The 12419-nt window shown below is 36.7% G+C and overlaps 1 protein-coding gene across 1 annotated transcript in view; it reads left to right on the top strand.

Annotated features, from left to right (window-relative positions):
- mboat2b (membrane bound O-acyltransferase domain containing 2b) overlaps nucleotides 1-12419 on the top strand; it is a 31671-nt gene that overhangs the window by 4459 nt on the left and 14793 nt on the right. The window contains exons 2-3 of the mRNA XM_060866406.1: nucleotides 7647-7792; nucleotides 9397-9474. Of these exons, the coding sequence (XP_060722389.1) occupies nucleotides 7647-7792; nucleotides 9397-9474 (224 nt within the window). The remainder of the gene's footprint in view (nucleotides 1-7646; nucleotides 7793-9396; nucleotides 9475-12419) is intronic.

Raw genomic sequence — 12419 nt, 5'->3', positions numbered from 1 at the left:
TATTGGGATTCAGTTTTTGTACTCTTTAAACTAGGCTTCCTTGGAAATGTGTTATATTTATGAACATTTCTGTTGACTCTGATTGACAATAAATCAGACATGTCTAAGTCTGTCTGCTAAGACTTGATAAAGTGAAACGATTCATGTTTATAGGCCTATATCTCACTTTTATGTTTTTTTTTTTGTTTTTTTTTTTAATCTTTTATTTGCTACTGGTCTCTTGCAGGATGACTTCCCTCTCCTTTGTCGAATGCTGCATTTGACTAAACTCAGACAACGAAATCAGGAAGTTTTTATCTCGGCACATAAAGAAGTCGGGGGAAAACCCTCCATGGAAGCTTGTGTATTTGTGTATGTAATCAACTAGCTAGCCAGCTACAGAATGCACACATCTGATACATACATATATAATATATATATAATCAGTCTCTCCAGGATTTTGCAATAGTAGAAATTAACACAAAGTCAAGCAAACGGCATGAGATTCTGAGGAGGTTGCAAAGACCACAAGTCTTTCCACAGAAGTTCTTGGGCCAAGATGCTTCATGTGACATCATCACAACACGTTCAACCAAAGCGACTATGATAGAAAAGAACTACATATCGTCGCTGTCGGGCGGAATCCTCGTATCTCCAAAACCGTTATTTTTCAGGAAATTAAAAAAACGCCGTACCTTATCTGCAGTGCACAGGGTTTAGTCCGCATTGCAGTGGATTGTCTTGCGCTAAATTCCTGTCCTCAGACGAGCACCAGAACTAGCGGGGGTCAAGATTTTTTTTTCTTTGAGCCCAGTGTTTTGAAGACATTTACCTCAGAAGACGTGTTGATTCGTTGCGACTCTTCTTGAGGAGAAATATGCTGCGAATCTCTCCCGCGGAGTGAGGAAGAGGTGGACAGTTGAAGCCACGTGGGGACTGACCAATAGCATCGATATGTGAAAAAATATGAAATTGACAAAATTTGGACATACGAGGTTTCCGCCCGACAGCGACGATATTCACCAGTCTTCACTGGGAGAAGTTTAAAAGAAGAATCCTGGGCTTATAATTTTGCCAATTCAACTAGTTCAAAATAAATAAATAAAATCCGCAAACTGCATCCCAAATAAAAAAAAAATTTAGCAGCAAAATTGAGCATGGATGGATGGATGGATTTTGAGCACTGACAAACTTAAAAAAAAAAGGTCACTAGCTTAACAAAGCCAGGCTGTAGTTAGTGATGGAAAGTACTGTACCAGACTTTGCTGATCTCTAGATGTATAGCTTGATACTAAACCAAACACCTCAAATCTAGAAGGCTTGTAGCCAGATAGCATCCAGTTGACATGTTACCACGTTAACACTGAGCTTTTTATTTTTTTTTGGAGGGGGAAATTCTCTTAACTTTCTGTAGCTTTACGAATTAATTGGCTTCTGGACTCGTTTTGGGTAAAAGCATCTTGACAAATGTATCAATGTACATATGACTGATTTGTGTTCATTTACAATAACCATACTCTGGGCTTGCCAGTAACCGAATGCTTTCCTTTACATGTGCTTTTGTTGTCGTTCCTTTCTCAGATCGATGCATGTCCATGCTTGTCTAGCTGACTGTAGTTGGCTGAGGGTTGAGTGCAGAGAGTACTGGGGATAGTTCTTCTCCTAAGACATTAATAATTGACTATATTCTATATTGATATAGAAAGCACTTAGAGCTTAAGAGGTATTTAATCACAGGGTAATTATTTGGTAACTTATTTTCAGTGCAGAGGTCAAGAGCAGATGTCATGCTCAGGAATGGAGCCTTTAAACTAACAGTGTGTGAATCTTTTGCTCTGTTTATGTTTGATAGTAATATACATCTTGAATGATCCATCGCTGCTAAGTACGCTGTGTTTAATGCAGATACGTGCATGTCTGAGAGGTAGTTGGGCGCATTCAGCTACATTACATTTGTCATGTAAGCGTTGTGTTAAGTTTAGGGCTGTCCTGATGCTTCCTGAACAACATATTAAGGACTGACTAGTCACCAGTTTCATGCAGAATTAAGCTTTGAAAAGCTCAGCTACACTGTTCGTCTGATACACATGAGGGTTTTACTGTGGATTTGGGGTTTTGTAGGCAGCTAAAGCGTGCACATTTGTCCGTGCAACATCTCCTCATATGCGGGTTTATAATGAGGCTAATGAGACAATTTTAGTATCTTGATAGTTGAAGTTTTTTTGAGAAAATAACCTGTTTTTACTTCATGAAAACTTTATGAACACAAATACTTTCATTACTGCATTAAGTTCTGCATGGCACTAGGGTACTTCTGATTATCCCATTTACAACAATGGTCTTGATGTCTGATTTATAACCATGTGACAGGTTTGGAAGAGGGCATATTTTTAGTATGGCTGTGTTTTTTTTTTTTTTATATTTATTTTTTTTTGGCATCAGATGTCATTGTTATAGGAAACTCTATGATACTGTTGCATGGCTAAAGGAAGTTATAATAAAGCCATCGAGTGCACTAAAAGGGCTCTACCTACAGACCGTCTGGAATGCTAGCCCTTGTACACTGTGAGTGAGTTTATTAGCTCTGTATGAGTGAGAGAGTTATATAGTATGTGAGAGTGTATACAGTATGTGCTGTAAGAGAAATGTCTGAACATCAGCTTCTCACTGTGCAGTGACTAAAATAGTGTCTGCTACTTTGTTTTTACTTCCCTTTTTTTCATCTTTTTGGTTGAGCATTCACACACACACACGCACAGGATTTCATTCTGCATCTGAACAGTACAGAGTGTCCTAGCAACAAGGCTCTCTAGGATTTCCTCTGTTAGTGTTCAGAGAGACCATCAGATGCTTGTTGATGAGGAGCTGCAGGACAAAAATATCTGCCCTATATATTTCTCATTTTAACCTGCAAAATTTTTTTATTTTACAATTATAATATTTTCTTTTACGATAGAAAGAAGAATATTTATAGTTCTACATTAAAACCTAAGACTTTCCCTGAATTTTTATGCTGTTCTGTTTAATTACTGAATTAGCTTGTTCAAGTCATTTGTTACGTTAAAGATATCAGCACACCCTAGGACTTAGCCCGACTGCCCCACATCCTTTGCCCCATTAGTCAGCTACTGCTTCAAGTCGTTCAGGCAGAAAATGTAAGTGATGTATGTGCAGCCTGATCAGTCAGCACCTTCACATGCACATGCTGTATGTCTTGTCCAGTCTAAAGAGCGTAGAGAACACTTCTCAGGTTTCACCTCTCCGTTTCTGGAGATGAGAATCACTAGAGCGAAGCATGACCCAGAATGAAACAAGAGGCATCGAGAGCCATGAATTACAGAGCACTGTTCCTGCAGGTGAAGGTGAGCGAGCTCGTAACAGGTGTGGCGACACTCTAGCTCTTCTCGCTGAGCTGTCATGAGAAATTAATAACTGATGGGTAGCTTTTCAGGGCTATACATCACAAGGAATCTGTATTGTTTTTCCTAGCCATATTCTACAGTTTTATTGTGTTACAAATAGATATACACTAAGTGGGGGAATTAATCTAGTGTGGTTACATATGTTCCTTCTCAAGTAACAAAAACATTGATCTAATGTTTGTTCAGACCTTGGAAATAGAGGAAAAACTAATTTTTGTGATCAGTTTCTGTATATGATAAATAAATATCCTCTAATAATGTTTCAGACCACTTTTATTCTCTAAAAGCAGCTTCTGCATCATCATCATCATCATCATCATCAACATCATCATGGTCTTCCTTAAATTAATAGGTAGTGCGAGTGATGGCAAGTTTATTTCCCCCAACCTATTGTTTTATATTTTAGATTGTTGTTTACTTGCAGGAAACAACCTTCTCTATGGGAGGAACCTGAATATGCAAATTCATTGCACATAGGGTTAGAGGTGTGTACGAATCTCTAACCCCTGAAGTGTTAGGCAGATGTTCTAACCACTAAGCCACCATATCCCAACAAATCTACATTTATTTAAAATGATTTATCCTGATGCTTATCTTGCCTGTATGAAAGCTGAAGAAAAATAAGCTTGTTTTGATGACTGTTTGTTTGGATCCTGGTCCCAGTGCACACACCGCTACATTAGACTTCTTGTCTAAGGTCTGATTAAAGGCAGGCAGGTTATAAATATGTTGGCACTTCCCTGAACTCCTGACCTCAACACTTAATTGATTCATTACATCCTTTTGACTACAGCTTTTTTTTTTTTAACTGATGAGGGCAGGCAAAAGGTTCTGTAAAATTAGCTTTGCTAGTTATTTAGTCTCCTGAAAGATCAGTGATCGGCTCACGCAGCCCACTGAGAGAGATGTTCGGAGCCTGTTATTACAAAACGTATGCTTTTGAGGTCATATATTCCACATATGTATTCTAGCTCATACATTCACTAAAGTTTTTTTATTATAAAAAAACATTCAGTTTTTTATTATTATTTCTTATTTTTTATTTTTAGAAACACTCGTTGGACAACAATTAGCAAATAAGCTTTCTGTAGCTTGTAGATTGTAGCATTACTGCAGATGCTATAGACATTAATATTCACAAGGCTATGAATACAAACATTTTCAGAAAGAATATTAATAGATAAAAAAAAAAAAAACAGGAGTTTTACTCTCTGTAGTCTACATGTAAGTGTGGTTTATGTTGAATGGAATAGAACCTTTGATATGCAGCAGTAATTATTCTCTAGCTTGGATCTCCTGTTGGTAAAACTCTGTGTTTTTATCCTCCAGGGTTTCCTTTCTGGGGTTTTTCATTTTCAATTCAATTTTTGCATTTTTTCCTCTGATATGAATTAGTTATTGCCCAACAAAGCTTGTAACCTCCTTTGTATCTGAGATCTATTAAGTTGTTTTAATCTCTGTCACAAACTATGACGTGATTTATTTGACTGTTCATTCTCATTGTTATATTAAATCCAGCAGCACCAAGTTTTTTCTTGATGTTCTTCAGCATGTTGTTGGATCAGCGTTTTGTTATACATCATGATCCCTAGGCTTCAGCGTGAAGGCACATTAAAGTAGATGTTGCTACCACAGAAGTTGATTTTTTAAAAAAATGCAAAAATGCACAGTATTATGGAAAAGAAATCACGTTAAGTATCAGTTGTTTTGAAGCAAATTTTCAATGACAACCAGAATGTGTGTGTGCTCTGAGTTACTTTTGCTTTAATGATGGTGTGTGTGTGTATATACAGTATATATATAGGAGAGTTAGCTAGATATTTTCACAAAACAATGTTAAAAAATTGTTTAAGTTGATGAACAAGTCAAAGGTGAATATGGCAAGGAAAATCTCCCTGAAAAAACATGAGGAAAAACCAGACTCCCATCCTTATCCGGGTGACACCGGATAGTGCGATTATAAATAATTTCCTTTCTATTGTGTAACTGTGTACTATATGGTCAAAAAGTGCTATTGTGTAACCAGGAAATTCATTCTAGTTTTAAAATGAAGAATAACTGAACACTTTGTTCAACATTATTTCAACCAAGCGATTTTGATAAGAGTTTGATAAAAAATTTGTGTAAAGTGACAGTTGTGTACACAGCATATAGCCAGTCACTATTTATTAGATAAAATGGTTCGAAATGTTACATTAGCTTAAACAACAGTCACTGAGTTATCTTTCCTATTTCCCATATTGCTGGAAGTTTGGAAAATTGAAGTTTGTTCCACAAAAGATGAATACAGTTTTCTACACTACATTATTTTAAAACTGCAACCTTATTTTAAAAATTTGCAACCTTACATGCTAATTTTATACATTAAATGATGTTACAGTTTAAATCTGGGGATGATTCATGATGAAGTGTGGTCTTAAAGATATTCTAAAAAATAAGATGGTACAACAAATGTGAATGGAAGAGTTAAATGCTAGCTCAAGCAGCTAAATCTCTCCTTGACTTTTTGTTCCTCTTCTCATTGCTAGGCACCTTAAGGGGCTGCTAGGAATCTCCCATAATCCCCTTGGCCTGGTCTTTGGGCCCATTTGGGGGGTCTGTGACAGATGTAGTGGGTGTCACAGACCAGGCGGTTGTGTTGCTGCGGGTTTGTGAAGTGCAGCTGTACAGGAGCAGATTGTAGACAAGCAGCTGAACAAATAGTGGAGGTCTTCCTTCTATTCAAATGTTTTTTTTATGTCAACGTGGCACTTTTTTTGCATGCTTTCACAAGATTTTTTGTTTTTCTTCTTTTAAATGAGGTGCATAACTTAAATATTGCTGCTGCTGTTGGGAACGTTGTCTTTACATATTCAGATTTGTTTTGGATTTACTTAGGAAGGCACTGGACAATTTATATATTTATTAATAGTTTCACATAAATAAAATCTCTTTTTTTTTTTTCTCTATTTAAAAAAAAAAAAAATCTAAATTCTGATTTTGTTTCCACGCAAAATAATTCCGTACATCCATCTATAAAATATCCCATGTGATATATAAACAGTCCAACTTTTTAAATTGTTTTATTTCACCTAATGAACTTTGCTTTAGTTATATCATTTCATTGCTTTGATATTAGTGTTTGTTTGTTTGTTTGTTTGAGGTTTGCCTGTTTAAGAAGGGATGCATCAGTAATATCATTTTCATGATTGTCACTGCATTGTAAAGTTGTTAGGTCGAGCCTTGTGTTAATCCTGCATTTTATTAAGAATGACATTGTGTTTTAGGAAAAATAAAAGCATGGACATTACTGTGTAGCATCATTATCTGGGCTGAAGAAAATGTCCTCTTCTCTCAAGCACCAGGCTGCAAGACCAGGACTCAAGAACAGAACAGGACAGGAAGGGACGACATTCTGCTTTATCTGGGGCACAGGGCATTCTGGGTACCTGAGTATTAAAGGAATCCTTGTGCTTTTGGAAAGTGCTAAATAATTCATTAAAAATAAATTCTTTCTTTCACATTTTGGATTTGCAGTCCTACTTCTGAGATTAATATACCATACCACAACAACCACAAAGCTCAGGGGTTGGCACTTGTTTTGTGGCAAAAAGTTCATATATCAACACAATGGGCCTCAGTATTGCATGATCTGTTCTTTGATTCATGCCCTGTTTAGACTTTGTTTCTCTGGAATGCAATAAAAGCTGATAATGAAGGTTAATAAAGCAGATTATAAGAAATAAGATAATTCTCTGAAACATATGTGAACCCTTGATAAATACAAGAACCTTGATCTAAAATATGAAGCATGGTGCAGGGAGCATCAGGTTAGCACTCAATGACCCAAAGCACAGTATACGAGTGGCTTGAATTGAACTGAAGTCAGACTCCGAACCTTGAACTCTGAACTGAAATGCTATGATCTGAACTGATGAAGACTTTTCACACACAGCAACAAAGCATGTGCTGATCATTCGTTTCCAGTGAGAGCGACATAAGTGACCAACTGTTAGTGATCAGATTGGAGCAAATTTTTGCACCAAGTGCCAATAGGAGTGACAATAAAGTGTGTGAGATCCTCAAAATGAACACACACTTCATCTTGTGATAGGATGCATATATACAGTGATGAGGAAAATAAGGAATGCTCTAAACCCGTTAAATCTGGACTTGATCCGTGGAGGAAATTTATCATGATTTATACTGAAACACACATGTTGTCTTGTTCAGGTGAAGTGATGTATAATCCATTCTCTTTTTCAGGTGAATTTTGTTGCATGTCAGCTGTGTGCTCTCCTCTCTGCCTTCTGTTTCCGGCTCTACCTGCACCCCAGTAAGACGAGTCCGTTTGTCAGGCACGTGGTGGCCACGCTGCTCGGATTCTACTTCGCCCTCTTCTGCTTCGGCTGGTGAGCAATTGCCGATGTTGTGGGTGTTCTCTTGTCTGTTTCTATTCTTTGTGATAGCGACAGCAAATCTGCAACATTTGAAGAGTAATGGTACTTTTTAGGTATATGAAAAATAATTCTCAGAATATCTGATTGAAAGTACTCAAATAATATCTAATAAAAACTACTAAATGTATTGGCTATATAGTTACTCTATGGTTCCTGGTACTTGGATCATGAACTAGGTTTGACTTATAAAGTGTGCATGAGTTACATAGAAGTGAATCCTAGAGCTAGCTTGTTTGCAGAAGAGGCTAAAGCCCCTGCTTAAAACATGCTAATCATAAGTAGTCCTATGATTGACTAGCATCTCATCCAGAGTGTGTTCCTGCCTCATTAGTGTTCCCACGGTAAGCTTCAGATCCACCATGGTCCTGACCTGCATAAAGCAGTTACTGAGGATAAATGAATGAATTACACATTGTTGGATTAGTGTTTTGTGATTTGTAAATTCCCTCTATTGCTTTCCGCTAATAAAATTCTACAGAAGGGATACAAATATGAATTTGTTTTAATGGCACATAGCATGATTCATCACTGCCCTCTCCTTCACTTCTAGATTACTGTGTAGAGCTGTACATCACTTTTACTGACGGCTGTGCTTTGAAGTGCTTCTGCAAAAGCTATCTGTTATTTACAGAGCAAAGAATAGCTGTAGTGTACAATAAAAACATCTCAGGACAGTATCGAGGTTGGAGCATCAGTAAAGATGTTTGTCTTGTTAATGCATTCAATTTAATAGCACAAACCAGTCAATGGGTATTAAAGAATGGGTGAAATCTCAGACGTGTAGCAGAGTGTAACTGTTGTTTACAGGCACTCATTATATTGCCACTCGGTTTTCAAATTGTTTATGTCTATATATTGTATTCATCTTCTTGTTTATCTTTCTGTGGTCTAACGTTTAATATGGAAGCCCATTGAAAGCTGAAAGGGGAAAAATAGCGCATAAAATATACATCTTGTGCTAAAATTTTGGTGTGTTCATGTATTAAAAATAATGTCTTTAAACAAAAAGATCTTACCTTGTACATAGCTTGGTACTGTAAATAAGTCGAAATATTAAAGATAATTAGTCAGAATTTGAAATGAAGTTGCTTTTGCCAAAATACCGAAAAAGTATTTTATGATATTTAATTGTATTGTTGAAGACTTCCAGACAAGCAGTACATCTCCAGAACTGTGACACTTTTATTCTTCAGTCCATATTGATTGACATGTTGAATAATGGTAACCCTAAATGAAGCTGAAGTAATGAAGGACCTTGGCAAGGTCAGTTTGCTTGGTTTCTTATTTATTTGAAGATGGAAGGAGAGAGACTGAAAGAGACAGAGAGAGAGAGGGTTGGAGGAATGGATGAGTGGAAGACAGAGAGGGAGAGCTGGAGAAAAGGCGTCCAACAAGGGCTCTGGGAATAGATAAAGTCCTGATATTTGGAGCGAAAATGTGAGAGAGAATGTGAGAGAGACTAACTGCTATTAATGTGCCAGCTACCATCAGCTGTTTGTGCTCATCTGTCTTTATATTCTTACATCTGTTTGTGTGTGATTATATTTTTTTGGCAGGTATGCTCTCCATTTCCTGATGCAGAGTGGCATCACCTATGGCATCATGATCTTGGCAGGAGTTGAACACATGCACAAGTGAGTCAGTGAGTTTATCTGAATTTTGTAGAATCACAGCTGAGCCACAGCAAAAACTCCTGTTTTTTTTGTTTTCTAGCCTACGTTATTAGCTTTAGCTGAAGACTCTCAAACACAGATGTTAAAGAAGCTTTTACATCCGGCAGAGCTAAACATACATACAGTACATGTATTGGTTCAATATAAGGTGGTCAGTGGGTCATAATATCTACAGATTGTGTTACACTGATCATTGCACTGGTTTGGCTTTCTTTAAGAGAGATCTGAGATACGTGTGTTGAACAGGATCATGTTAAATGCATAGAGATGCTGTAACAAGTATAATGTGAAAATGGAATCCAAAAATGTTTCCAAATTCCATCTTCATACAACTCAGATTTCATGGTGAAGCTAAATGCACATTATCACCAAAAATAGGCAGCTTAGAAAACTGCAGAGCTCATCCCTGCTGAGCACAATTTTGTCATGCAATCTTTTTCTCTACATACAGAAAGCTCTAGGTTTAGGGTTAGCATTAGGGGTTAGAAACTTCGAAAAAAGTTGATAATTGTTTCACTTATGATAAAAAATTTCATAGAAAATTATTTTTTTTTTATAAGTGCGTAATAGTATTTTAATGTTTACTCAAATAATAATGATATTTCAATATTTTTTTTTTCTTTTTATAAATAAAAGTAAAGTAAAGGTGCACTAAAGCCTGGTTTGGGGGAACTACTTATCTAAACATAAATGTGTATTGGTGTGCTATATGGCCAGTTTGTGGACATCTGATCATCACACTCGTATGTGTTTCATAATCAAACTGTTGCCACAATAGCATTACAAGATCCCTTCACTGGAACTAATCTTGTTCCAGCTTGACAATGCCCCTGTGCATCAAGCAAGCTTAAAGAAGACATGAATTGACATGGTGTGGAAGAACTGGAGAGTCTTCGCCTTAACCCCACTGAACACCTTCGATTACCTCCTCACCTAACATCAGTTTCTGATCTCTGTAAGAAAAGAAAATAATGAGGATGATCTTAATCAAGAAGTAGTTTATTCCAGTGTAGCACTGAAAAAATGCATAAAAAGTAGAACACAGGACAAATCCTGCTCAAATATTTTATACCATTTTTCTTCTTTGTAGTTTAAATGGGGTTTCACTTTAAATGTAAATTGAGTCTAAGAACTGAGTATCACCCATATAGTCGGGTGATACTACTGAATAAATGGTAATCACAGTCATGTATAACTTTGTTTAGTGACAGTCTTTGATTTCCTGCTGCTGCCATACTAACCATTCATCAAGGTTCTTCATTTAGAGTTCTAAAACATATTGCTTTTTGATATTTAAGCTTTTTTGGTTATGAGCCCTTTCTGACATGTATCTTGGAGTGGAATCTGGGTTCATACAATCTGCCATTTCTTACACCTCATAAGTGAGCAAATGCTTATAAAAAAAATAATTTTCTCCCGGAAAAGAACAGCAAATGGAAACTAAATTTGAAAAACGATGTTCAACAAGTAAATGAGCACATCCCAAACTGATGGATGGATAGATAGACTTTTTTCATGCATTGTTATAGATATTCTTTATTTATAAGATCTCTATAATGGTGTGACTTGTTTAAAATTTTGGTGAAAGCATTGCTTAAGGCAAACTTAATGCTTTAATACTTTTTAATCCATTTTTCACTCAGCTGTGAAATGTACTAGCTATCATCGCACACAACCTGTGTCATTAACACGTACATCATTTTCACAGTGATCCAAAAATAAAATATACCTTTTTAAAGACTTTTTTTATCAGCTATGTCATTTTTCTTCTGTGATTATTCTGTACGCAGCATGTTCTTTTCTTGAGCATTTAACCAAAGGATTTAATGCCATTCAGTTATGTCAGTACTCATGTATACTTGTTCTGACATGACAGTCTTCTCTTTGTTTGGGAACATTGGGAAGGGAGCACTGTGTAAATATGAGCTGTGTCTGGACATGATTTTGAATTGTGTATGACGTTAATATAAAGAAACCAGTTAAACGTTAATACATAATAAATAACATGGACAAAGTAATTTCTAACATATTTTTAATTATAATAAACTAAATCAGACAAGGGGGCACGGTGGCTTAGTGGTTAGCACGTTCGCCTCACACCTCCAGGGTTGGTGGTTCGATTCCCGCCTCCGCCTTGTGTGTGTGGAGTTTGCATGTTCTCCCCGTGCCTCGGGGGTTTCCTCTGAGTACTCCGGTTTCCTCCCCGGTCCAAAGACATGCATGGTAGGTTGACTGGCATCTCTGGAAAATTGTCCGTAGTGTGTGAGTGAATGAGAGTGTGTGTGTGCCCTGCGATGGGTTGGCACTCCGTCCAGGGTGTATCCTGCCTTGATGCCCGATGACACCTGAGATAGACACAGGCTCCCCGTGACCCGAAGTAGTTCGGATAAGCGGTAGAAAATGAATGAATGAATGAATAAATCAGACAAATAATCACCACCTGAATTGAGCAATGTTTATTTCGCCCATTAAAAATGTAAATAAATTTGTACATTTTAAAAATTTGAAATAAAGAAAAATATGGACCATCAACTTGTTACTAAAGTGAAGCTTTGTTATGTTATTAAGGGACGTGTTATGTCAGTAATTTTTCTGCCACATTAAATTCTTCAGGTGTTTGTGTTACCTGGGTTCTTTGAAATATAATCTTATTTTCAAGTTTGGTGAAGGGTTGATTGTTTATAGCTACTGTTACAGTATGTACCAGAGAGCAGGAAGTTATTTCATAGACGTTATAGAACATTTACTGTAACTCTTAATGGTTAATAGTATTTTTAGTAATTAAGAATTGAATTTGTTGGCAAATTGCTGTGAGTTCAGAGTAATAGCACACTTTGGGTTGTGCTGTTTTTGGAAAATAATCAACATTGAAGTGGTAACGGTTGCTTAACCGGCCATATCACACC

The sequence above is a fragment of the Tachysurus vachellii genome, chromosome 3 (genome assembly GCF_030014155.1).
Source record: "Tachysurus vachellii isolate PV-2020 chromosome 3, HZAU_Pvac_v1, whole genome shotgun sequence".
In the NCBI taxonomy this organism is placed as follows: Eukaryota; Metazoa; Chordata; class Actinopteri; order Siluriformes; family Bagridae; genus Tachysurus; species Tachysurus vachellii.
The sequence above is the reverse complement of the archived record's forward strand: the minus strand, read 5'-3'. Positions and strand labels throughout refer to the sequence as shown.